This window comes from Athene noctua, chromosome 3, assembly GCF_965140245.1.
Source record: "Athene noctua chromosome 3, bAthNoc1.hap1.1, whole genome shotgun sequence".
In the NCBI taxonomy this organism is placed as follows: Eukaryota; Metazoa; Chordata; class Aves; order Strigiformes; family Strigidae; genus Athene; species Athene noctua.
In genome coordinates, this window is record NC_134039.1 from 49,277,127 (window position 1) to 49,304,777 (window position 27,651).

General features: G+C 39.1%; 2 protein-coding genes across 22 annotated transcripts in view; one reads left to right on the forward strand and one right to left on the reverse strand.

Moving 5' to 3' along the window:
- The window catches only part of GRIP1 (glutamate receptor interacting protein 1), a 344,230-nt gene extending 337,952 nt beyond the window's left edge, over positions 1-6,278 (forward strand). For 19 of the 21 annotated variants that reach the window (XM_074902912.1, XM_074902907.1, XM_074902910.1 and 16 more), the window contains 2 exons: positions 4,883-5,029; positions 6,042-6,278. In XM_074902912.1, coding sequence (XP_074759013.1) covers positions 4,883-5,029; positions 6,042-6,278 — 384 coding nt within the window. Of the gene's footprint in view, positions 1-4,882; positions 5,030-6,041 lie in introns of those variants that run through there. The other 2 variants (XR_012633414.1, XM_074902928.1) reach the window with 2 other exon arrangements.
- Positions 6,279-8,499: 2,221 nt separating this feature from the next.
- HELB (DNA helicase B) lies at positions 8,500-25,586 on the reverse strand. Its single transcript, XM_074901213.1, has 13 exons — positions 25,421-25,586; positions 23,753-24,127; positions 21,454-21,680; positions 17,448-18,320; positions 16,294-16,465; positions 15,303-15,444; positions 14,212-14,342; positions 13,105-13,189; positions 11,580-11,639; positions 10,808-11,012; positions 9,813-9,947; positions 9,110-9,556; positions 8,500-8,640 (listed from the first exon to the last, which is right to left on the reverse strand). Exons 1-13 carry the CDS (start codon positions 25,584-25,586, stop codon positions 8,551-8,553), a joined length of 3,108 nt encoding a protein of 1,035 aa, XP_074757314.1. The 3' UTR covers positions 8,500-8,550.
- Between the last annotated feature and the right edge of the window lie 2,065 nt (positions 25,587-27,651).

The following is a 27,651-nucleotide window of genomic DNA, read 5'->3' on the forward strand; positions in this document are numbered from 1 at the left end:
GTCTTTGAAACACAAGCTAACAGACAGTTTGCCTAAGACTTATCTCAGCAAGACTTTCAAGCATGTACTTGTCTGCATGCTGCTGAGCTGTCCCAGTTTCTTCAGCAGGACACATCAGGTGCCTATTTACTGCCTTGGTGTGATAAGTCTGCACGCCTGTTGAGTCAGGGCCTATGTGCCCTATAGATCAGAGTTCATACCTTAAGATTGATTGCAGAAAGTGAGCCGGTTAAGGTCGATATTCCACTGTTTTTTCATAATCTGATTGTGAGAGCACAGTATGATATGATTCTGCCAAAGAAAAGCCATAAAAATGGAATGTATCAATAGCCAGTCCGACTGTATAAGGTAAAAGAAAATAAGAATGGACAAAAACTGGTCAGGCTACAAACACAAATGAATAAGTCTAACGGAGCAGCATGGTGAGCAGATGACATTACTAGCTTATCCTCCTCAGATATACATCTGTCAGAAGGGTAACACAGCCCTGAGCATTATTTTGCTGAATGCTGCAAACTTTGCAGCAAGTTAACCTGAATTCTTCGCTGCATTACATTCATCAAGCATGTACTTGAATTGTCTTTGTCCTGAGGATGCTACGATTGAGATGTCATACAAACCTCTTCAAACATTTATTCTAGAGGGTTTAATAAGTAACATTTAATTTAACTGGATAGCAGATTGCTATGTCAGTACCCAAATTTAATTAATGCCTTTAATTGATTTTATCTTCTTAAAATCATAGCAGACCATTTTTTAAGAGTTCCATAGAGCATACATTCCTCTGAGAGTGAAAATATGCTGTAGACATCAGATAATTTTTCAGTATTATTATTGCAAGTAGTCATTAACCTAAAATTACAGTCAGCTAAAATATACCTCAATAGCTGATCTATGAATTTAAATTAAGCATTTTCACACAGATTTGACAGGGAGGAGAGGCATAGAAACAGTCTCAAAAGTTGTAAGCCTCTGTTTAAAATTTGTAACTATTTAATTGATTATGAAATATGAATTGAACTTCTATTTCAGCTTTTTTTTTCCCTTAGACATCTGATGTAAATTTAAAAGTCTAACAAATTGCCCATAATGGAGATTTTGCTGTTGAGATCAAACCTTCCAAACAGTTGTGATCACAAGTACAGATAAAACAGATTTAGGTGTTGCATGAATTGGCTCATCTCATACCCTTCAGACAGGGCTACTGGCAAGTGAAGATGACCCATTATTAAATAAAAATCTGGGCATTTCAGATAGCAGGGTTTTTACTCTGAGATTCCCTTTTAAACCATATGCTGCCCTAAAAGGAAGGAGCTCCAAAATTTAACCTATAATACAAAAGAAAGTTCTCTGCAGATGACTTGGACCTAAAAAATGGGACTGCTGTCAAACATGCAAAAAAGTTAAATCGCAACTCATCCCTTAAGTATCAGTTTCTTTAATTTCCAAGCTCCTGTTAAATAAAGCAAAAATCAAGAGAAGATAGCCATAAGGAAAACAGTTTTGTAAAATCTTTTATGATATGTAAATCGGAAGAATCAGAGAAATGAGAAAATATTTTTGTGCATGAAAGTTCTGATTGCAGGGTAGTGACTAATTCCCTTCTAGAATGCCCAGTCCGTATAAGTCAGGAAAGTCCAACCTGAACAGTGGGGGAGAAGGGGTGTCACTAAAAGGCTTTGGATGATCATTCTCAAATTCTGCTTCCCTCTGTCTACTTCCCGCTGTCCTGCAAATGCAGTTTCTCACTTCTACAGCAAAACTCCTCTTTCATGTCCCTTACCATATGCAATGTGCCTTTTTTTGACTCCTAAGCAGGGCATGAAGTAGCATGTGCATTCCCCAGGCATTATTATAGATAAGACGCAAGATAAGGTGAGCTAATGTGGACTAACACTTCCTACAGATCTGTAGAACAGAATTTTTATGTATTTTGTTTGCTAATAGACCTCTCACTAAAAAATAGGAAAAAGTCAACACTGTCCTAGACCATACAAATGGGACCACCATCTGTAGCACATGCAGAATTATTCTCCACTTTGATAAAGTCTTGACTGTAATAGAGTGTACAGTTTGGTGTCAGAAAATAAAAGAAGGATGCTAACGTACTGAACAGAGTCCAGTGAAAAATAATCCTCATTTCACATTGCTGCACAGAAGGAGAGAATAAAGTGATCTTGTTCTCTGTGGATAGCATCTGGCTTAACTCTCAGTAAGGGTGGTTTCATTTAGACCTAAGGAAAACATTTGAAGCACTGGAAGGGATTACTTTTAATAGACTGTGGAGTCTCCATCACTGGAGATTTTAAAAAGCAGGACAAAGAAATGTCTCTCGGAGATGGGTTAGATGCAGTTGATCCTGCCTTAGGGCAGGAATACAGTCTAGATTATGTCAGAGAGTCCTCTGTTTCACACATTTTTGTAGTTCATCTGAAGTTGGATCCCGCTACATTTAATTCCAGTACCTGAAGGAAGAGGAAGGGGAAAAGAAAAAGAGTAAGTGGGAAGGGAACATTCCCTTTAAAAATTGTGCCATCTGCGCTAGTATTTCAAGTAAGTCTTCTCCTCTTAGGCACTTTATCACATTTTACATTTAGTTTTCAAGGCTTCTTTAAGAAGCAGTTAACATGAAGCACTCCGTTGTGATGGTGTGGGAAAAAAAGTTATCTCAGTGCTAATTATTTTTCATTCGTTGAATGAATGAAGGCATCAATAAAATATATCTCTCCTTTATTAACATTTTCAGTCTTGCTAGGATGGTAGTCTTATGGCACTTTCATAGCACCTTCAAACATATTTCATATCAAAGCCATGTTAGACATGCTATATCACAAGCAAAAGCCTCTGTTGATAACACAGTAGAAGTTTCACAGAGTCTTGCTGGTACAGCAGCTGTTGATACAAATTTAAATCATTCTAAGGTGAATTATTTTGAATTTGCAGGTAGGTTTGTCAGTAGCTGAAATGCCCTTTGACTCCTTCATGCTGAGATGGAGGGAAATATGACAGGTCCAGCAACAAGTTACTTTGGGGGACGATGGGAGAAAAGAAGACAAGGAGCTTAAACACAGCAGCCACTGGGAAGTTTAAAATGACAACTCATACCCAAATAAGAGAATCAGTCACTGGCAGAGAGAAAGACTTCAGCTTAGCTAACAGGACCTTAGGAGTGGCTTTCTGCTTTGCTGTACTGGACAGAGGGATTAAAATGAGAGAAGAGGAGGAACTGGTGCAAAGTAAGGGACAAATACTGTGTGTGGGTATTTGTACTTACCACAGCATGAGACAGAGAGATGTTTTCATAGCAGCCCAGCAATTCACTGGCCACATCTACAGATAAAATGGTGCTAATGCTGCAGCAGCTGGTGGTGTGTCTTCTGCCAGCTCAGCTCTTGCCAAACTGACTAGTGAGTCTGTTCGTTCTGGTTAAAGCACGTTGATATAACCACTAAAGCCAAGAAAATTCAACTGCTGAGAGCAGGAAAAAAAACCCCACCCAACTATCTGTGCTCTTTGCTTATCTGACCAAATTCTTCAGTCCTGTTTTGAGACCTTTTCTGTTCTTGCTTACCTTTTCACAATACAGTTAAGGGAAGATTTCAGAAGCTTGCTGAAGGCAGCACCAACCAGCATGGTGCCCCAGCACTGCTCTGCCTTGGCATTCTTCTATGAAACACTGACCAGGTCCTCAGCAGCCTGAACTGAAGTCAGTCTTGGCCTTGCCTTGAGCAAGAGGTTGGACTAGAGACTTCCCAAAGTCCCCTCCGATTTGAATGATCTGTAATTCAGAAACACCAGACAGAAATTCGGTGGTTGGCACACACAAGGATCCAGCACATGGAGCATTACCGGTACCAAGCCATTAAAAAATTACAGAGCACTCTTAATGTTGCCATTTTATCAGCCAAGGTATGTTTTGAACCAGTAATTTGAACCTGAAGTGACATAAGCCATAACAGTAAAAGCACAATTTTTGACTGTGTGAGTGCGTCTGCACACACATTTTGTGCCAGTATCAGTGTCAGTCAGCTGTCACACCGTTCATTCACACAGTTTACTTGCATAAGTCTGCACCCCTGATGTGAGAGAGAAACAAGAAAGGAAAAAAAAACCTCACAGAAATAAAAACCTAAGTGTGCCACGTACCTACAAAGAAATCTCTGAATCCTTTTATATCAGATAACTGAATTCACAAAACTACCTGCAAGGGCTTGTTCTCTGAACACCCAGAAAACCTTCTAACAGTTTTATTAACAACTTCTATTTCCTGCTTTTGAATGACCATCTCTTGTCTATGTAACGGTAAGAACACTGCCTCCAAGCTCTTTCTGAAGGAGCCTTATTCAGACTACCTTAAAAGATTGCATTATAACTCTTATACTGAGCACGTTTGAGGTGAGGCCTTACAGGCTGGATCAACTGCCTGGCCAAAACCAGGCTGGCTAGGGTGCTGGTGGCGCTTATGCCTTAGGGAAGTTTTGGCAGACAGGACATCAGTTGTTTGGCTGAGGCCAGGTCTTAACCCCTGGAATAAAACTAAACTTAATCTTGTACACAGATCCTGGCAACTAGAAAACAGGGTAGCAAGAAACTAAGGCTCAAAAAAATCACACCACAAAAAAAAGCACAAATTTCCAGCTGACAAGCAGCAGTTAAAAGGGCTGTTTATTACTGAAGAATAAGGCAGACTGAGACTATTACTATAATGTCAAAATGGGGCCAACTCTTATATAATACTGTAAGTACCTATTAGGTAAGTGATCTAATGGAGAGGGCAACCCAAACTAAAACACACTAGGAAGAAAGCCTGCCTAGTACTTGTAGAAATGTGGACAAACTGTTTTTTTTTTTTTCTTTCTCATCATTCACATCATCTCCACAGGTAACTTTGTACAAGGACTCTGATGGAGAAGACTTTGGGTTCAGTGTCTCAGATGGTTTATTGGAAAAAGGCGTGTATGTTAAAAATATTCGACCAGCTGGCCCTGGCGATCTGGGAGGTTTAAAACCATATGACAGACTTCTACAGGTAATGTTTCCGGCACCACACAGGTTTAGCATGAACAGACATGACATACAGATTACTTTGTAAACACACTGCAGGATGTTTAGATAGCTGTGTACCTAGAGGTGATTGTAGAAAACGGCAGAAACTGTTTTCATCACTTATTTAGAACAACCTTCTTATCTATGTTGCTTATTATATTTTAAATTATGAGCAGTACCATTCTTTTGTACTTCTGCTGGGAAGGGATGTGTGTAGGGGGATAGGAAGAAGGACAAATGATCATAATTGCTCTGCGCTGCAGGGTGTGTAAAACACTTAGATCCTCAGTAAGAAAAGGCAGCACTTCATGGTGACTTGGGCTTTTATGCAGTGGCAGGAAGGCTAAATTTTTTTTGTAAAGTCATATTTGAAGAAACAAATTCTTTCAGAATGTTACATATTTCAGAACTTCAAAGGAGACATACAAATGCTCACTGGAAAGTTGGAATTTCCCAAGGCATTTCCAGACAGATTTGTAATTTTTGCTGTTCTTGATATAGACATGAATTGTTTCTTTGCTTAATGCAAGTTGTTGATTGACACAGCTGTAATAATGTAATACTGAGCTCCACACTCCCCACAGTGCCAAGGACCATGATGGAAAATCTAAATTTTTGTCAACTAGCCCAATAAAAAAAATTATATATTATTTAAAACTAGAGAAGACCTGAACTGAATTGAAATTTTAGATGTGATCTGTTGCATTTAAATTAATAAACCCCATGAAAGACAGAAAAACTATGTGCTGATAAATGTCATTTGTGGAGTGGGCATTGTGACAGCTGCCAACACCTGTCACCAGTGTAAATATTCCCGCTTTAGCTACATTCTGATGAAGGAAGTAGAAAACTTAACTGGTATCTTCAGAATGGGCACCATGGTTAAATAGTCTTGTATAGATGGTTCTCCACATGGAATATTTGTATCTGTTTCTCTGGTGATCTCATTTCTTTTTCCTAAAATGGTAACACAAATCAATCTTCTAATCGTTTAGGTAAACCACGTTCGCACCAGAGACTTCGACTGCTGTCTAGTTGTGCCCCTCATTGCAGAATCTGGCAATAAGCTGGAACTGGTGATTAGCAGAAACCCACTGGCATCTCAGAAAGGAAGCTCAGAACAACAGACTTCAGTGAGTGGGGAGTGGAGTGATCAGAATAATGCCTTCTTTCAACAGAGTGGACACGCTAATGTTAATACAGAGACACGGGATCCTACAAATACATTATAGCAGAAAATCATTTTAGTGGGACATTTGATAACAAACGATAATTATGGTGCTAAATCCCTTTAAGATTTCTCTGAGATTGAGGCTCAGATGCTATCTATATAGCACTAAAAAGCACAGGAAGTCAGTCTGTCTGTCTCAAGGCTTCTATTAATTCATGGTTCCTTTGGAAAAAGTTTAATCCTTTAAGTCAACTCATTCCTTTCTAAACAATCTACCATTAGCAACAGTACAAAAAATGGTAAGGCCCTTTTTTTCCCCCCAAATAAGAAACTGGGGAGATGTTTTAAACATGATTTAAATGTTCCTCTCCCTTCAGCAGCAGCTCCTGTTTGAGGGGAAAGCACGGAGTTAACCTCTGCTGACAGTAGTGTCCAGGTTACATGGTTTTCAAAAACATTTTATCAGAAAGGTGCTGTCTGATGGACAAGGAGGAGCAGTATGCTGCACCGGGGTTTCTTGTTTAATGGCTACATCTGTGATTTTGGGGACCTTTGCTCTGCTGGCAATAAGAGTACACTCTTCAGACAAAGCACAGTTTAGATGTTTTAACAAAACGCTTGTAGGAAGCCACAGTACACAGTGAATATTACTCCCCCGCTTTGGTAAATTTTGTGAGAACATACGTTATTCCCTATGCAATGAAGTATTTATTGGTGTGTCTTGCAACCTGTGGGGATTTTTAAGCAAAGACTTTTTTAGTGGGATGAAACCTCTGAAGGAGGATTACTGATGAGTAAAACTGAAATGAGTTCAGACAAATTAGAAAGGTTTTTAAAGAAAATGACTTTTTTAAAACTATGTCAGTGGAAGATTGATACAAAAGCTCTTTAATGATCCATAAACCTGTAACCAATTTCTTGAAGGGACAAAAGTCCCATTTAATATGCTTTGTTTTCAGCCTTCTTTATGATAAACGTTACCCTCTGTAACATGTTTTTAGAATTTCAAATTGTAAATATATTTTACAAACACATCACACAAATTCTTTCCTCTCCCCTCTCCCCCCCCAAGCAATAAAATACTGCCAGTTGCTTTATATGCTCACCAGCAGCTGATTCGGTTTATTCCGGTATTCAAGTTGTTATTGGTAATTCCTGTTATTGGTGAATATAAAGATACTGGATTTGTACATTTGTAGAGTTTCCATATCTAAGCAATCACCTTACTGAGTTGTTTCTGGTCAATTTAAACTGTTTAACTGTTATCCCTGTTGCTGTTTCTGATACATGAACAAGCTCACCTGCCCTGCACACACATGTAGCTCTGATTTCTATTTCAGCACTGCCAGAAAAGATCAGAATGACATTCAATGCTGAATCATGTTTAAAAAAAAAAAGTTCATGAGTCACTTAAATATGTATTTTTATTTGTAACAAAATAAGTATTAAACTGTAAAGTATTTTTGTACAAATTTAATACTTTAATAGCATGATATTTATCGTCTATGTTATGTTTTTTGAAATTCAAACTGTTGCAAATATTTGTATGGAAAAACTGTATAAATTGAAATAAACAGTGATTTAAAGACATTAAAATTGAGACAGCATTTTACTACTTTGGGTTTTTTCCCACAGTTTTAGCAAAATACACAATGTTTATATTTGTGATACTTTTTCCTGCTGTATGTGTAAAAAACAGTTAAAAGTAAGCAAGCTGTCTAAATTTTAGTGCAGTATGTCTGATGTTTGATTAAACATTCAGCTTATCTCAAAAATTACAATGCAGCAAGTCACATAATACACAAAAAAAGGTTGAAAGTGGAATGTTATTTGTACTCTTAGAATTTTGCTTTGCTTTCTTACCAAGATCATTACCAGCATATAACCATTAGCTAAAGCAGCACTAACAAGTTCTACATCTCTTTCAAGTACAAAATGGGAAAAACTTTCTGTCATTGATTACAACATCCTTGTTCTATTTGTAACAAGATTAAGATCCATAACTCATCAAAGCTTCATGCCCATAATTTTGCCAGATCAGCAAAGGCTTCTCATCAGTTCCATAGCATAAAGAGATGGATAAATCTTGGTATGGATGGCTGCAGTCTTTAAACCTAAACATATGGATCATGTAAGACCTGAGAGTTCATTCTTAACCAAAACAAAAGAATGATGTGATTTTTGATGACTGACACAGCAAGGGATCTCCTACTAAAACCAGATCGCTGAAAATACCAAAGGCTCAGTTCAAAACAAGCTGTTCTTCATAGAATGTGCAAATACAGGAAAGCCTTTGAAAAGCATCTGCATACGGAGTGAGGACAGGTAGTTTGTTAGCTTTTGAAAAGCTTCCTAGGAGTTGGTTGTCCCAAAGTTAGATTCTTAAGTCTGGTACACCCAAGTGGGGAATCTTGCACTGTTGTCTGCAAAACAAAACAAAAATGTTATCTGAGTTTGAACCAGAACTAAAATACAGTAGCATCTTCCAAAAAAGCTCTTTCCCCATGACAGAGCTCAGAAATCAGATATAATGAAAAAAGCACCTAAGTGTGTTTGTCTGTATAAAAATCAACTGCAATTATTAAATTTTACATTAATCTTCCACAGCAGGTCAGCTCCTAAAACTGACTTCTGTATCAGAAAAAGCTAATACAGGCTAAGCTAGCCAACAGGTCACTGCAATGAGTAACAAGATGTGTACATTTACTGCTATTGACATCACAATTTATTTTTCCGTAGGAGTCGTGTATTACTCTGGGAGAACACCTGCCAAAACTTGACTGCTTGACCAATTACTGGTCATCTTGAAAATTATTAAATAAATAAAACAATCATAACAGTACCCAGGTGACTTGCAAAAGTTTTAAGCTTTCTCAGTAAGGAGATACGTACAGGGGGTACTTTCAGGGCATCCTCAGAATTCTCTGCAGAAGCTTGTCTTTTACATAGATTTTGCTGCAGACTGCCCAATGGCTCGTCTTCATTGCAAACTGCTGACCCTTCGTGTTTAATCGAGTCAGCTGGAGGTTCAGATGGGTCAGGAGCACCTTTTGTTACAGAAACAGGCCGAGTCTCAAGCTCATGACTTCGCCAGCTCTTTGTCAGAGGAGAGGAAGTTTGTTTGGGACAGTTGCTTGTTTCTGCGATTGCCTCTCTCAAAAATCTCTGTAAGCGAGTTTTTCTGGGCAGATTCTTGTTAGTGACTGCTCTCCTGAGGTGCAGCTCTTCAGCTATAACATAGACACGGCAGCGTCCTCTGGTCACGGCTGTGTACACATGCTGCCAGTGCTGACGGCCAGGAGTACCAACCACGTAGACAACAGTTTTTTCCTCAGAACCCTGAAACATATTTAAGAACACTTTATCAAATTAAGATCAGTAAATAGGTGTTGGGGTTTTTTTTAAAAAAAACCCCAGACAGCTTATAAGAACAAGGAAGTTGGAGACAACCTGGGACACTCAAGTATTTTCTATCCTGCATTCAAGGAATTTTACTTTCAGGAGAGCGTCTTACTCTTTCACATGAAAATACCATGCATTAGCAAGATGAAAACAGGAGAGAATTTTATCAGCTCATCTGGTTTTGTTTTTTTACCTGAAATGTGTGAATCGTTCTGGCCCATGCATGTTTTATGTGACACAGCTTTTTCAGTGCCTTATATTTCACGGTGAAAGTGGAGCCGTACGTGCTGCTGATGGTCAGTAAGCGCTGCTTATCAATTTCTACATCCTAAAAAAATAGCACAAGAACACTCGGCAGTAAGTTTGTATCAGCAGTTTGATCAATGTCCATACATCTGTGCGTATCCACATTTTAGCTTTCCCTGAAATTACAATAGCTGTAATGTCAGCCGAGTTAAGTGGTTTAAGAAGACCCTAGACCCAAAAGACTGCTGTCTTTCACTGACTACCTTCAAGGAAAATAGTTTCACTGTACAGGGCCTACCCTAACTCCTTCTGGTTAGTAAGAAAAATGCTGAGAAAGGCAGTTTTAACCCTCAGAAAACAGATTATCCTAGGGTACAGTGAAACGTACCAGTGAGATGGCTTAACAATTTGTTGCCACAAACAGAGAAGAGCCAACCCTTTATGGTTTCCCTTTCCCATGCACAAATACCAATACTTTCACTGCACCATCTGCTGAGCCAACTCAACTCACTGAACCCAGCAGAAAAATGCAGAGTTTTTTTGGTGCTGTATTTTTTGGTCAGCTTATAGTCTTCTGCCAGGGGAGAGCTCAAGCTGTAACGTTAGCTTTATTCTTTACTTAATGTTTTTGATAGAGGTAGAAACATAGTCTTATCTGTTTCAACTACGATACGTTTGAGTATTTACAGATGTATTTACACTAAACATGAGCAGACCAACCAAAACACATTTTAACAAAAATGCCCAGAGATACATTTCTTTTAATTCTCTACTGTGAGTCTGCTTCTTTCTTGCCTTTCACTTGATAGTTTAGCATAAGAGCCAAGTATATATTATGGACTAAAATTATGAAGTGTGAACTGTTTTGTCCTGGGGATTCAACAAGGACTGAATCAGTTACCACTGAGGTTTTCTGTGCAAGTGCTTGCAGCAGGGCCTTACCCCTGTTATGAAAAATATATCTCCATTGCATAGTCGTTTGCCCTCCTCAGCAGTCTCTGTAGTGAGGCTGGTCTCTCCACTTTTGCATTCATGACGATTAGGATCCTCTCCAAAACCAGAGTCTGGCAAGAGATCCTTGAGGTATATATTCCGCGTGCAGGAAATCTTGTCATCAATTTGAAATAAAAGTCGGTTTTTATGGTCCCTAGGTCAGGGGAAAAAAAGGGAGAAATATATTTACTAAGTATGCATTTACCATCTCTTAGTACTCCTTCTCTTTCCCCTCTCTATACTTGGACCAGACTAAAAACCTTAATAATGTTAGTTACGACAACTCACATTTAAAAGATGTTTCTTGAATTTCTGTAAAACCTTTTGGTAAAAAACAGTAATATGAAGTAGCACTAAAATCCTGCTTCCAAAAATATTTCAGAATCTATTTAGAAATCATACAGTGGCAAAAAATAATTTACCTTGAGGGGAAGTCGCTTTTATGTCAATTTTAAATATTCAGCAGTAACCCAAATTCTTGGAATTCACATAATTCATTTAAATGAAAGGCAAACAGTTTATGTTATCTCTGTTCCCAGTCTAGGTTGAGATTAGAACACCCAAAGGAAGTTTATTATATAAATGATTGCTAACGTAAATAATCAGATCTAGATGAAACATTAGAACTTTTACAGTCTTATTTTAGTTTGTTGGCCTGGCTGTAACACTTTCAAAAACAAAGTAATGTTGTTCACAGGAAAATTGCAAAACACTGGCTTACCTGGTTACATGATTTGAATAGTGTTGGCAACAAAGTTCATTTATTAGATCACAATCTTGCCTAAATCATACAAAACAAGAACATGAACAAAACCATGATGTATAAAATACACAGTTAGATGCGATGTCACGTTAACATTAATTTATAAGTAATGGAAAAAGCCCATTTTAGGCATGATGATCTTCCACCAACAATTAAAAGCAATCACTGATTCAGAGTTTAGGAGACAGAGCAGTAAAGGAACAGTTTTGTCTAAACACCATTGAAAGTAAGGCAAGGGTGTTTATGATGCATACCTAACATAGCTAATTTGTTTTTAAGATGAAGAAGAAAACTAAAGAAAAACTAAAGCCTGGATATATTATTTTCTGCCTGTGGATATATTAAAAATAGTCAGAAGATGTATTTGCTTTTTAAAGACCTGGAATTTTAACTTTTAAATGTAGATTAAGTACCTATAAGTATATTCTAGAAGAATCTTACATGGAAATCATTAATAACAGTATTTTACCTGAACGCAGACTGGAAAAAATAAAATTGATTTCAGAGCTACTCAGCATTCATAACTCACAGGTGACCTAGCTAAAATTTGTAAATCACTTATCTGCCCACTAGTAGCCTGTAGATAGGGGCTGTTTCTCAACTGCTGAGAAAAGGTTCTTCACAAATAAAAGTGGAAGAGTTTTTGCTTAAGTACACTTTTGTGCAAAAGTCTAAGTTTATGGACTATTGCTACTACTGGACATTACATTTATCCATACAGTGTTTCTGTAAGGCTATCCATACTACTCACACTCCTGTGATGGTTCACATTATCTGTGATTACTAACCTTTCCAATCTTTCTTCAAAGCGTTAGAGCCCTACACCCCACCCCTTCCTAAATGACGAGTATTGTGCTTCCAAATATCCAAACTTAGGTATTCACCTCTGCCCAGCAGGAGCACTAATGCCCACCAGATTACATGACAATCTAGCCCTTGTCACATGGTGAAAATGCAAGTATCTTCTGCCATTTGGTCACTGTCCACCCGTGACAGAAGCATGTACAGACAGGAGGTTATATGCTCCACCACGCACCCTGGAATTCACATCTGCCACGATGGGATATGTTTGAATACGGACATTTCTTTGTATTTTGAGGGTTCCTCCTGCAGTCAAGCCCTCACCTTTTGTTTCTGAAGAACACTGAACTGTTAGCCAACACCAGAGCACAGGCTCTCCGAGAATCTACTACAAAAACTGACCACTTCTATGTCCATCCTTTGTTTCTTTAACATAAACAGTGCAGATGAACATGAACTCAAAGGCAGATATCATGGTGCAAAGTAACAATAAGCTTATAGAAAAACACTGTGGAGAGACTGGGAGCAACCAAAAGGTACAGGAAAAAAAACCCTGGCCTGTTGTTCTCTCTAGTAATTTTATGATATTGACACCAGTCTCTCGAACTCAACACATTCAGCTATTTTTAGATTGTGTCTGCTAGCAAGGATTTTTTCAATGTCTGTCTGCATGCTCTATTACCTTCTGAAAGCAATGAACTGCGATTGTTTGGCATCCTGCAGTCCTGGCCCTTTTTTAAGCAGAGTCTTTATTGCAGTTTGCAAATCTGGTTCAGAAGACATTAAAAAAGTAAGGCACTGAATATGCAGAACAAACAATTTAAGAAAGAAAAACACAATTCAATTCAATACGAAATTGCTCTTGCTTATTTCTTGCTTCAGTGATATTTAAACTTGTTTAAAACAACAAAAAAACCCACAAAAACACACTCCCCCTCAAAAAAAACCCACACCACAAAACACCGATATATATTCTGCCAAAAAGCATCATGCAGTTATCCCACTGTTAAAAACTGAGAGACAAGAGTGATATGGAAATTCTTATTTCTCTGTATTAAACAACTGCATTTCATGCAAAATAAAGATCTGATCTAGCACATTAAAGAGGTAAAGATAGAACATTTTTAAGCCACAGACCTACACATTTATGTTTCACAGAAGAAACCCTTTTTCAGTATTCTGTCTGCTAAGTTACAATAGTAAGGTAAGGTGATAATATTCACACTAATTTTTTTTCCACATTCCCCCTTGAAGCTTTTTGATGCATATAAAGTAGAGGCCACTCAATCCACTTATCCAATAAAGGTCAAAAAAGCAGAAACAATAGCCCTAACACTGACCCCAAAACATTTTTAGAAGAAATACTGGTGTCTCCTCTGCTCCCATTTTTCTAACTTGATTCTAGAGTTGGGAGCACATTCCTGTGAACAGACCATTCTGTTACAGTGCTGTTTACAAATGATTCACATTTGAAAAATTTAATCTTTTAAGGTTTGACAGCTCCAGCTATAACATAAAAAGATAATAACATTTGATTACACTGGTGGAACCTGTATCACCCCCATTTCAAAATGTAACTGGTGAGCTGGAGCTCTACAGCGTGTCCTTTGCACTTGTGGGTCTGCTGTGTCCACTTACAGAAGGCAAAAGGTAAACTATGAATCTAGCATTTAAATCTACACCACAAACAAAACCAGACTAAAATCTTCCCAAAATGTTACTACCAGCCAAATAGTCTATGCTTTACCAAAGGGAAAGTCAAGATCACAAACTGAGTGGACACACATACCACCACAACTCCCACCAGCAGGCAAAGCAATCAGAATAAATTTCTTCTCTGAGCTTGGCATTGTCATTTCCTCATTCCAACCAGAAACTTTCAGCACCTCATCAAATTCAGGAAACTTCCTGTAAGAGATTCTTGACCAGAGCAGTGGAAGGAAAACAGAAAAGAAATATTATTTCCAGTTAAAGGATTCAAGTGTATTATCATCTGCAGCAGCCTGAAGTTTGCCATTTGTAAGTTTTTGGTCATCTATACTACAGATACCAAAAGCTCTTTCTTCTGAGCATAACTTGATTTCACACTTAAAAAACTGGTAATTTATTCTCTAAAACTTTCAACACTCCAGTAGACACTTATTACCCATACAGTTCTCATGGGAGCAGACTGGAGTAACACTGAAGTGATATGGGGAAAAAAAGTGAGAGTGTTTGTAAAACATTTAGAAGTTCTGAACATCTTGCAAATGTTCAGAATATTCTCTAATTTCAATCCACATCAAAAGGTCTTGGGCACTCGGACTTAGATTTTGTTGTTTGAGGTTTAAAAAATAAATCATGCACTGACAGCAAACAGGACCAAAATTAATGCAAATGCTGGAAACATGCAGAGGTTCTAGGTATTAATACAGCAAAAAATAAAAAGAACTATGATTTAACGGCCCTTGTCATCTAAACTCTCGATGTAATTCAGCTTGTTTTAGCTGTTGTCACACTTAGCAGCAAGGTCTTTAAACTTTTTTAGAGAAGGAATTGTTAGTAATTTCAGAAGACATTAAAGCAATTTGTGCATGCACAACTCATTTGAAAGCAACACAGAGTATTTGATAGCGAAATATGTCCTATAAAATTCAAGAGCATTCTAGCACGCACATTTTTTTTTTGGCCAATACACATACTCCTGAAAAAAAATGCAGTTTGATGTTGTTTGGAGTGTTGATTTGTGGTTTTTTTTTTAAAAAAAAAACAGTGTTAACTGATTTTGAGTAAGAAACTAACCGAAACAGTACTACAGGCAAACATGGATGCACTACTATTTGAAGGTAAAGGACCAGGCCTACTACAAGAATGCTTCTTACATATGTAAGGAAATCCTACCTTGATGCATTATCTACAATTAGTTGCGATTCAGCTCTGTGATTGGTTTGCAGTTCCACAGAAAAGCCTCTTGATTTTAGACCCTCAAAGATATCAGCTAACATGTTTCCCGGGTCTATGCTTGGCAGCTGTCTAGTATCACCTAAACAGAATGAAGATTAGTATTTGTGAGAAGCAGTAACAGACCATCTGTTAAAAACTGCCTCAAAAAAACCACTGGAATTAATAAATACTCAACCCTCTACATACTAAAATGCTTCCTCAATATAATTCACGTGAAATAGAACTTTCAAGAATCTAAGAAACTTTGTTTGGGGAATCAGGCTGTAGTCTCGTTTAAATTTTTCATATTCCTTGCTCAGTAATGTTTTACTAGCACATGCAAATCACTCTGCATGATGACCACTGACAGCAATCACATCTTAATCAAACACATTTTGAAAGTTACATATTTAAAAACAAACACCATAAATGGCATGTCAAAAAGCAAACCTCTGAGAAAGGAGAAAACTTTGCTTTTACACTTGTTTTCTTTTCCGATTTAAAACAAGATGATCCTAGCATTAAGAATGACACGAAATCTCCATTCTAACATATGATTAATATGCTAACGCCAGCTTCTTTAAATTTGAGAAAAACCAGAAAAGTCTTTCAGTTGCAAGAAGTAGTAAGCAACCACATGGAAGTCGTAATACTTTCAAAATGAGACAAAACAGTGCTACAGAGAATGGAGATAATGATGCTTTCATATTGACAGATGAGATAGAAAACTCTTTCTCTCATTTGACCTATGAATAAGCAGAAATATCCAAGTACTGAATAATGTAACATTCTGGGGTTTTTAAGAGACTGAATGAGACCAGTGGCAGCTCTGATATTATTATATATATTATAGCATAATAAATTATAAATCTAGCATTATACAATATTTAATAATATACGCTGTATATTATTAAATATTGTATAATGCTAAATTTGCTGTTTCACTTACCTAGAATAATAAGTTTGGCAAGCTGAGCATGCTCACACAAGAGTTTTAAAACTAAACTAAGAATGTGTACAGACACCAAACTTCCTTCATCCACAACAAGAATTGTCACAGAAGAAAACCTCCATGGCTGTACTTGTTCACTCTGCCTCCAAGATTTAAAACTATAGATGATCTAGAAAAAAATCAAAATAAATCAAGCTCTGACATTGACCAACTGTAAACAACTGTCTTACAAAAGTAGCCAGAGTGTGCTATCTTCTAATGTTGTATTTAAAGCTATTATCTGAAATTCTGAACTTAAATCTATAAAGACTCAGAAGACTTAACTGTCCAGTCTTATTTTCCTCCTAGGTGAATACATTTCTAGTTGAGATTATCAACACTTATTTACATGAAAATGCAGAAATGCATCCTTTTTTTTTTTCTGCAGGGACTCTAAATGATATAAGGTCAGTCATTAGGTTGCTTACTAACAGAACACCTCCTACAACAACTTGCTGACATTAATAAAGCCCCAATGCATGGGGATGGGGAACAGGCAGCTATCCAGTCCTAAGAGATAAAATAAGTCCACAGTACTTTTTATGTAATTATAATTTTTATTTATACAGGTTATTGCACACCTCCAAGTCTTCTTGGCACCTTCCACTACCTAGGACAACAGGCTTTTTAACAAAGAGTTTGCTTTCTACTTTTGCCCCAAAAAAATTTGCACAATATTTAACAGTCATTAAGAAAACACCGAGTGAATGAAATTTATCTCACTATTCAACCCCAAGCTATCAATCTCTTCGCGCAGGTATCCATATGATGGCTAGGCAACAGGACACTAGAAAAGAGCTCTGCCATTTAGAAAGCATTTCTCTCTTTCTTAAAAGGTAACAACTAAGAAACAAAAAGCACCCAATGTCCTAGAAAAGCATAAATTTGAGATGTAAGCAGAAAAAAGCCCCAAAGTTAAAGCAAATTATGTATTTCAAATGATTGATTTATAACGCTGCCTTTCAAATGCTGACAAGCTGTACCTATGCATTATCATTAATAGCTACAGATCTCATAAGGAAAGTCCAGTAATGAGCTTTTTTCCCAAAACAAGAATGGACAGTGCCAAAAGGTCTTTCAGAACACAACTTAAAAAAAAAAAAATTCCTTACCTGATGCAGGGTATATGCAGGAAGCTTAGTTTTTTCACTTAAAAGGCTTGCCGCCCTCCCTGTAGGTGCAGTAAATAGTACATTCACAAGTCTTTTTGTGTACATATTCTCTGATTCCCAATGATGATCAAAGGTATTCCATTCCTCAGATGCATCCAGGTCTTCTTCAAAGTCCTTAGAAGCAGCTTCCACTTCTTTTTCAATCTGCTTTAAGTGACGAAAAAGGCAGCTAACTATTGTACTCTTCCCACAGCCTCCTTTTCCACTTATGATTGTGACAGGATTAGAACAAATCTTCTCCATAGCAGTCACTTGATCTAAGTCTACCTCTGCTTTACTCTGGGTACCAGACGTAGACCCCACTTTGTTTTCAGGAAAGTGATTTTCACAGTTATGACTGTCTGGATTATTTTTCTTCAGATGTTCCATTTCACAAGCCTGGGTAACATTCATTTTGTTATCTACCATTTCTCTTGGTGTCTCAAAAGCATTAAGTATCTTTCTCACATCAACATCCAGTTGCCATGAGCAGTCTGACAGACGGCCACCTACATACATTGCAATGTCTTTTTCAGATTTGTAAAGATGAGGCAGAAACACTAGTTTTTTCTCCCTAATCACTACCTTCTGATCTTTCAAAAATTCAAGAGATTGCCAAACATTCTCAATGGACATATCTTTTGATACAAGTCGAGCTAATTCATCTTGATCTTCATAAGTGTGTCCCATTTCTCTACACTGTTTCTTGAGTTGATCATACAGAATTAATGCATTCTTCTGCAAGTCAGGAATCTTCCAGAGGAGCTGTTTGCACTGACAGAAGGCGGCCCATGTTGCCTCACAGTAAGAAAGGTTCAGCTCTCTATATGTAATCTTCTCCACAAAAAGAATAAAAGCAAACGTATATTTATTTCAGAAGTGTTAGCCTCTTGCTGAATAACATTCCTCCTAGTAAATACAAATCGCAATTCAGAGGGTAGAAGTCTATAAAAATTTATTTATTTTTCATAATGTATGAAATTATAATGTTTTTCAAGCTACATGAGAGCAAGATATTTAAACGTAAGATGGAATAATTCCTCTCAGTCACCATTCTGTATAAAACAGAAACATTAAAAATCAAAAACCTGGCACAGAAATGAGGTATTAGGGAGAACTCATGCACATCCAATTAGCACAATTTCAAGTAAAGGCACAAAAACTGTAGAGACAGAGCACAAGAAACACATTAGCCAGAATACTGTACCCAATTCTGAACATGCGACTTCAAGAAAAGTTAGAAAAGCAAAAGCTCAGCTCATATTGAAATTAGCCAAAGATGTCACAACCTACAACAAGCAGGGTTATTCTGTTATGTAAACAAGAAGCGGAAACACAAAGAAAATATTGGCCCACCGTTTAACAGAAGAGGTGAATTAGTCACTGAAAAGGCAGACACTCTCATCACTTTCTTCACCTCTGTCTTTACCAACACTGTTGTGCCCCAGGCCTTGGGAACAAAAATCCAGGTCGTCTCAAACACAGACCCACCATAAGTGAAGGAAGAGTTGGTATGTGAACTATTACAGGAGCTTTACCCCTACAAATCCATGGGCCCTCATGTTATCCACCCAAGGGTGTTAAGAGAGCTGGCTGACATCGTTGCGAGGCCACTCTATAATATTTGAGAGGTCATGGAGGTTGGGGATGTCCCGCATCTACAAGAAGGGCTTAAAGGAGGATCCAGGAAATTACAGGCCCATCAGTCTTACTTCAATCCTTGGGAAAGTCATGGAACAAATCCTCCCAGGGGCTATCACAAGTCAAATGAAGCACCTGACTGGGAAAAGCCAGCATGGAATCACCAAGGGCAAATTGTGCTTGACAAACCTAATCGCCTTCTACGACAAAGTAACCTTCTCAGGTGATGTGGGGTGAGCGGTGGACATTGTCTACCTGGATTTCTCCAAGGCTTTTGATACAGTTCCCCAAGACTCCTCCTAGAGAAGCTGATAAATTACGGTCTAGACAAGTGGTCTGTGCAGTGGGTGGGGAACTGGCTGACAGGCCACACCCAGAGGGTGGTGATAAATAGCTCTTTTTTATACTGGCAACCTGTCACAAGTGTTGTCCACCAGGGATAGATATTGGGCGGTTCACTGTTCAAATGCACTGTTCAGTATCTTCGTAAGTGATCTGCATGATGGAATCAGGGGTACCCTGGTGAAGTTTGCTGATGATACCAAACTGAGCGGGAAAGTGGACACTCTGGAAGGAAGAGCCACCAGGCAGGAAGGCCTGGATATGCTGTAAGAGTGGGCTAACAAGAACCTTATGAAGTTCAACAAGGACAAGTGTAAGGCCTTGCACTGGGAAAACATAATCCAGGAGTGCAGCACAGACTGGGATATACCAGGCTGGAGAGCAGCTCTGTGGAAAGGGACCTGGGAGACAACAAGCTCAACATGAATGAAGACTGTGCTGCAGCAGCAAAGAAAGCCAACAGGATGCTGGATGGCATCAACAAGGGCATCACCAACAGAGATAAAGAAGTCATTATCCCACTCTACTCAGCGCTTGTCAGGCCCCACCTGGAATACTGTGTTCAGTTCTGGTCCCTGCTATACAAAAAAAGATGTGGACAGGCTGGAGAGCGTCCAGAGAAGGGCTACAACGATGATCAAAGGACTGGGAAGCCTATCACATGAGGAAAGGCTGAAAGAATGGGGTTTGTTCAGCCTTGAAAAGAGAAGGCTTAGGGGAGACCTTATCACCATGTCCCAGTATTTCAAGGGTGGCTACAGAGAAGATGGAGACTCCTTTTTTACAAGGAGTTGCATTGAAAAGATGAGGGGTAATGGGCACCAAGTTACTCCTGAGAAGATTCTTGATTGGACACAAGAGGAAAGTTTTTCACAATGAGAGCAATCAGTCATTGGAATAATCTCCCCAAGGAAGTGATGGATTCCCCAACACTGGACACTTTTTAAGATTCAGCTGGACAGGGTGCTGGGCCTTCTTGTCTAGACTGCGCTTTTGCCAAGAAAGGTTGGACCAGATGATCCTTGACGTCCCTTCCAACCTGGTATTCTATGAAGAAATACACAATACAACCTTTACAGAGACTACCACAACATAGTGAAAGACTGAAGGAAAAAAAAATTAATTGGACTTGCTGAGCCTTAAGACAAAAAGCTACAGAGAGTCTTCAAACAATAAAAAAAACGCAGAGAGAATGCAGGTCCTTGGTACAAGAAACAAGAGAGCAACAAGACTATATTGCATCAAGGTTCACTCAAATTGGACAGGAGGAAAAGCTTTTTAAAGGAAAGGATGTGAACAGCAGAATATGCTGGCTAGACTGCTGAACCTCTGAAATTGGAGGTCTTAAAGACAAGTCAGAACATCTGTCAGTAAATGCACTGGGGGGCTGAAGCAGAGGGATTAACTAATTACACTTCTGAACTCTTGAGCTCTAGCTCCCATCTGAGGTACTGGAGCACTAAGGTGAGATGCAGCAGCAGCAAAGTTGCACAGCAAGTGTAGCAAAGGAAAACGAGAACGTTAGCAGCAACTGCAAATCCCGTTACAAAAAAGGAGAACCGCTAGACCAGATGACCTCTTACAGATTAATTTATTTACCTTACTATGAAAGCAGACACGCTGTTCTATGTATTCAGAACATTTGCTAATATAAAACTGGACAATTGAGGGGTTTAAATTAGCTTTCGTATTTTGTTCCAATTACCTCAAGTATTCAATTTTCTGTTACTTGTAGAAAAGAATAAACAAATGGTTGTAACAAAACAACTTTTAAAATCTTTTGAGATTAATTTATTGTAGAAGAACTAGGAAAAAAACCCTTTGCTGAAAGTGAGTCCAATACATCATCCATTTCCAAATGAACTAAGCCTACCTCCTACAAATGCCCAGTTAATAAACTGAGTGTAACTGAAACGGCACTGTATTCTAAAAAAGCTCAAATGTAACAAACACCACATTTTTTACACTGCTTAACATTACTTACCCTGCTGAATCCAAGTTTCCATGGCTCATTCTTTAATATCTCATCCAATTTTGTTAGTATCTTGTCTTGAAAATGTATTTTCTTACCATCCATACCATTGTTTTCTTCAGTCTTTCTTTGCCCACACGCCATACCCAACAGACTGCAAAAATGGCGTGGCAGAAGAATCGGCAAGCACTCCAATAACATCGGAAAAGTCAGAGCTACCCATACCGCCTTTCCTGCAACTGTATGCACCATAAACCAAAAAAGTTTTAAGCAACATACAAAGATATTTGTAAAGGCAATTTAAACTGACTCTGGCTTTTGTGTTTCTGCCTCTCCTGCATCTAAACCATCCCAAATTTCTTTCAGTTTCTGATTCTTTGTGGTCCTTTCCAAATTCTTTTAAAGTCTATTTTCTCTGAAGTGCTCTGGGAAAAAATAATGTAAACAGATGACCTAAAAACTGCAACCAAATGTACTCATTTGGAAAATATCTATCATACACTTTAAACTGCATACTCAATAGCATTTTGTAGAAAGTCAGTTCAGACCTCACCACACCTGCCTCTTACCTAAAGCTAATTTTCATAGAGATGTACAGAAGAACATCTGAAATCCCAAATAAGAAAAGAGGCTTCTAAAATTGTAGTATCAGATCAGTAGAGGAGCTTAGGAAAACAGTGCTCTCCACAGGCTTTCTCAATAACCCCAAACTTAAGCCATCACTTTCCCTGGTTGTATTGGTGTTGAAATCTGCAAAAGGGGGATAATGAAATGGATTTGCTCTATACCTTGCTTTAAAAAACTAATTTCAGAAGAAAACTAATTTCAGAAGAAAGTGAGACTTTTAGGCATTTTATCTCTTGGCAAGAAAAAAAACAAACAAAAAAAAAAAAAAAACAACAACGCAATTTTTAATTAAGTGTTAAGGAAACTTCATAATTCCAAATTTAAAACACCAATTTTTCTCAGTGAAGTGCTTTTTCTGATGTCTTAACCTACAGAAGGGCAAAGATTAAACCTCTTCTGATCCCTGTCTTACCTACAGAAAGGCAAAGATAAAACCTTTTACCTTTAAAGCAGGTACTTAATTTACACGTGGAGAATCACCATACACTATCTCCAAGCAAAAATATCATGACGGCTTGAAAAACAAACTGCTCAAGCCCATAATAATTAATGACAACCAGAAGAAAATTAGAATAGCAGCAACATGACATACACAGGGGTGGGTGGTTGTTTCTATTGCCCAATGATAGAGAAAGAAGAAAACTTAAATTTGTTGCAAAGTAATTTAAGTTCTATATTAGGAAAAATCCGCCAACTACACCAGTGAACAGGATACCTAGGCACACTGTACAATCTTCACTCCTGAAGATTCATGAACACACTGGACAAGCCTCAATCAAAAATGATCCATGTATCTCATTAAAATTCACACAGCGAACTAGAACCAAGTTTCTACCACTATCAATTCCCATCCTTCCGTGCTCACAAAAAGTTTTAAAGTCCATAAACAGGGGTTAAGAACTTTTCTACCATTACAAAAACAGAACAAAAAGTGTGAAAGTCCATAGAACTGAAAATTTTCCTCTCTTTACACGTAATTTGGAGTAAAGTCAGCTCAAGTCTAGCAGAGGCTCTGAACTCTACTGTTAAGATACAAATTGACCTTTGAAATTGTCACCTCCATCTTTTGACCTGACATTGTCCCGTAAACTGGAAGACTTCGTTTGCATGCAACAGTAGATAGACCCAAACCTGTCCATATAGATTTATGCACAGCTGCAGGTGAATTTTAAAGACCTCCTCAAATTCAAAGTACTGAGTCCCACAGCACTGATCCCTAAGTGGCTCTGTATAGCACCAACCCAGGACTGCCTATGTCCACATCAGGAACATGGTATAATAGAAATAAATCATCAGAGCAAACAAGGGAACTAGTCCTGAAGACATGCCTCAGATGACTTGACTTTCTGTACTTCAGAGTTTTGCTTCAGACCAGCTATAGTCTGGTCCCACAGACTGAATGCCCATTAGGAGTTAGAATACCTTAGGTATGCAATTGGAACTGGAATTCTCGTTAGTAAGGCTACAGAATTCAGGAAAGTCCTTATGTGTTTCTAACTGTATGCCTATCTTTAACTGGTCAGCTGTCCCACTGTCCTCAAATTTTTTAAAAAAATAATAATTTTTGCATGTTCAAAATTCATTTGAATGTACACTTCGTATGAGGACATGTTAGCCTGAACATAGTATCTGGACAGAACTCATTAGCTTATAAAACAATCAAAATAGCACAGGATATACCTACATGATTTTGAAACATAGGAGAAGATGTCGTAAGCCCGAGTGCCTCTTTGTTTCTTCCCTGTCTTTATGTGTGAAACTTGGAACTGTTTTAGTTTTTCTTCAAGATTTCTAAAACTCAGCATAGACTCTTTAGGAAGCCAAGTAAAAAACTTGTCTTTAAAATCCTCAGGAACATCACATTCCTTAAGAAAGAGTGAAAAGACTTGACGGTTGTTTTCTTCTATATCAGTCCGCAGAAAATATGATGGATATCCTTGCACAAAGTACTTCAACCCTGTTTTTTTAGCTTTAACATTAACTCTCCACCAAGGGCCAACTAATGGAAAACGTCCAACCACTTCATACTCCTTTCCAGAGTTTTCTTCTTGTATAACAACTTAATCATGAAAAAGAAAAATAAAACCATTGTTAATTGACAGTCATAGAGATTAAAAGTTCAGTTTGATTAAAAGAGTTTTGTTTGTTCAAAGCTTATTTTTCTTTTGTAGAAGTTGCAGCAGTAGAAGTGAAGCAGGGGTTTTCATAAACTTCCTGATGTCTTTCCGGTAGTATTTAAAACCAAAAGCAAAACCAACCTCAAAAACAAGCTCTAAAACTGCTTCAAGTGTCAGCACTACAAAAGTAAACTTGCATATGAATACTTATTAAGTCAACTAAACACGCTGGTTTAGTATCGCACCATTTATGCCAAGTCAAGTTTGCAATTCCATTTTAAAGTTTTGCCACAAAGTACTGCATGATGGTGACTGCGTTCCCTTCAGATGCATTTGTATACCAAGTATTTCCTGCAACTAAACCCACCAAACTTACAAACAATTAATACAATACACTCTTTAACATTTTGTATGATTTAGTTTGCCTCCTTCCCTCACAAAAAAATAAACACACCATTCCTCGATCCACAATCGGGTCTAAACGCTACAAGCAAAACAAAGTGAGCACCTGCCTTTAGGAGGACATCCTTCTCACCAAACCAGAGTACCATCAGCTCTTAGGTCTGTAACAACTGTATCTTTTCCTTGTTATCTAGCTCAATTTAGCTATTTTTAAAACAATTTTCAGATAAAATACTCCTGCTAGGGAGAAGTCACTCCAGCATCACCTGCTTTTCTAAGTACTATATAGAAAGTAGGGAATCATTAATGCCAAGTATCAACGCTCTTACATGTCATAAAAGAAAAAAAAAATTGTGTAAAGTTAACTTGAATGGAAAAACTTTGTTTTCTTACTGTTGCAATACCGTGGCCATAACAAAAAAGCGCGAACTACACCACTCTTCCACTACCTGTGTAATATTTATCAACTACTTCGGATCATTTTCCCTTTACTTGTCGTCAATTCAGTAACCAGGGCGGGAGCGAGTTCCGATTTTATGTGCTTTGAGAACATTCTACAGGAGCAGACAAGGGCCTGACGACCCCGGCGATGAGGCAGGGGGGCGCAGGGCCAGACACGCGGGCCGCGGGACAGCCGCACGCACGTCACACACACACACACACACACACACCCCGCCGTGGGCCAGGCCCGGCGCGGCCGCCGAGCTCAGCTCCCCCGGTTCAAAAGCAGCGTCCCGCGCCGAGCCTAAGCCTCGGTGGGAGCCGGCGGCCACGGGGGGACATCGGGGGCTGCCCGCCCGGCCTGGCCCCACTCCGCACCCACCGCCCCTCACCGGCTCGGCGCGGGGGCAGCGTGGCCGCTAGCTCCGTCCCGGCAGCCTGTAGGAGCGCAACTTCTGCCAAGTAGGGCTCCTCCTCGGCCTCCTCCTCGGTCTCGTCCTCCGAGTCCGCCGGCCGGCGCGGGGGCAGCAGCACCCCCTCCAGCCCCGCCGCCGCCATGCCGCCTCCGCGCCGCGCCCGCGCCCCGGGATCCCTCCGCCCGCCGCGCGCCCGGCGCGGAAGGAGCCGTCGAGCTGGACGGCCCGGTGGCGCGAAACAGACCCGCCAGGGGCACTGAGTGCTGTGGGCTGTCGCCCTCTGGGTCCCGGCCGGTGTCGGTGGTGGCCGCGGCCCCGGTCCCGCTCTCCTCCCGGCGGTGGCGGGGCCGCCTCTGGGGGTGCGGGCCTCACTGGCGGCTGGAGCCCGGCAGACGAGCGGCGGTGAGGAGTGGGTAACGCACGAAAGTGGAACCTGTGCTGAGGAGGAAATGCGCTGTACGTGCGCCCGGCCGAGCCCAGGCCCCCAGCCCTCGCCCCGCCATCGTTTGTGCTCCTGCATTGGTACCCTGCTGCAGAAACACTGCATTTTTTAATAAATCTGTTCATAATTCTGTGTCTTTACATGACCCCAATCACAAAACCAGCAAATCATAAAGTCAGATTTCCGATATATCCTATTACATTTCACCCAGCTGCCCCTCGAAGTGGTATAATATTACATACAGCTGGCAAATCGTTTTCCAGGAGGTCCTAATTTAAAACCACCCACGCTTGCCTGTATGGTAATCTAGGCAGCTCACGTAACAGCTTAGTCTTTGCTTTTGTTCATCACTGCAGATCTTTGCCTTTTCTGAAACTTTAGTTTCATTTTTTCTTGCAGCCCGTCAATGAAAATACCAAGCTGTATGGTGTTCAGTATTGATTTCTCCGGAAGTCCACCAGGTGTCCTGCTGTTCTGTGATGAAAGCAGTATTTCTAGGATGTGTTTTAAACTGGTTTTCACTGGTTAGTAGCTAACAGGTTAATATTTGCCATGTTATTATGTAGCTCTGTTTTTTAAACAAAATGTCATCTAGTTGTATTTCTGCATGTTCACCCCTATCAGCTAGTATGTTTTTGTCAAAGAATTAAATCAAGTTTGTTTGGTAAGGTTTATTTTCAAAAAATAAAATTAAATAAAATTCATGCTGGCTCTTGTGTTTTCATTTGCCCCCTCTTTAATTTTTTATCTGTATTTTCTTCCAGTTTCTCCTTTGGTTTGCTTTAGACTGATGTCACACTAACTAAACTGGAGGCCACTATGGATGTCTTGCTGCCACTTCACAGTGCTGGCACACAGATCAAAGGAGAGGCAAAAGCAGTAGGTTCTGGTGCAAAAGATGATGGATTCATTTGTTTGAAATTAAGTAGCTAGGTGTTTTTGCACTCCAGACCAAAGTGCAACATAGAAATGGCCAATACTACACTAAATATAACATACCAGCCTAGACACAGCAGTGGATAGTTTGCTCAGCTTCTGAGAAGCTGTCAGCAGCATAGGCATACCCTTCAAAATAGTAGCAAAGGCAGTTTGTACATATGTTTAGAAAAAGGGATATGTAACAAAATAGATCAATACACAACATTTCCTTTTGGTCTAAGCTAAAAGAGACCAAATAGTTTTTCAAATTTTTTCATGACTCCTTCACATGCATGATCCAGAAGGCCCTCTGCCCACTGCCCACAGCACCTCCTTACAAAACTGAGGGCCTTTAGCGCAGTCACACACAGGAGCGTGGACTCTCCCTCTGTCCTGACGTGGTTGTCTGCCACTTCTCTATTTCTGGGAATACCTACATTACTGTGTCAAGTAATACTAAAAAGACAGAGATATGTAAATACAACTTTTACAATTTTCAAAATCAGCTGCAAGTCTCAGGCAAACATAGAGTCTTGAAACCGTTGTTTTCAGTTCTTGTGTGAGTTAACTTTAAATAATGGAATTCTTTCTCCAGCTTATTTCACAGATAATGAAATAACTCCTTTACATGGCAGGCTCAAAACACATGGCCTATAAAAGGGAGACAAGAGAGGGAACAAAGACATTCATGTTAATTTAAAAAACTTAAAGCATTAGCTTACTGAAGTGCTTAAGGGTATTATGCAGTGATACATCTGAATTAGTGCTTTAAGATACTTTTTTCTCATGAAACATCATTTCACATTTAACTGTGTATTTGTGTAAGTGAAACTGGATGTCTGAGTGC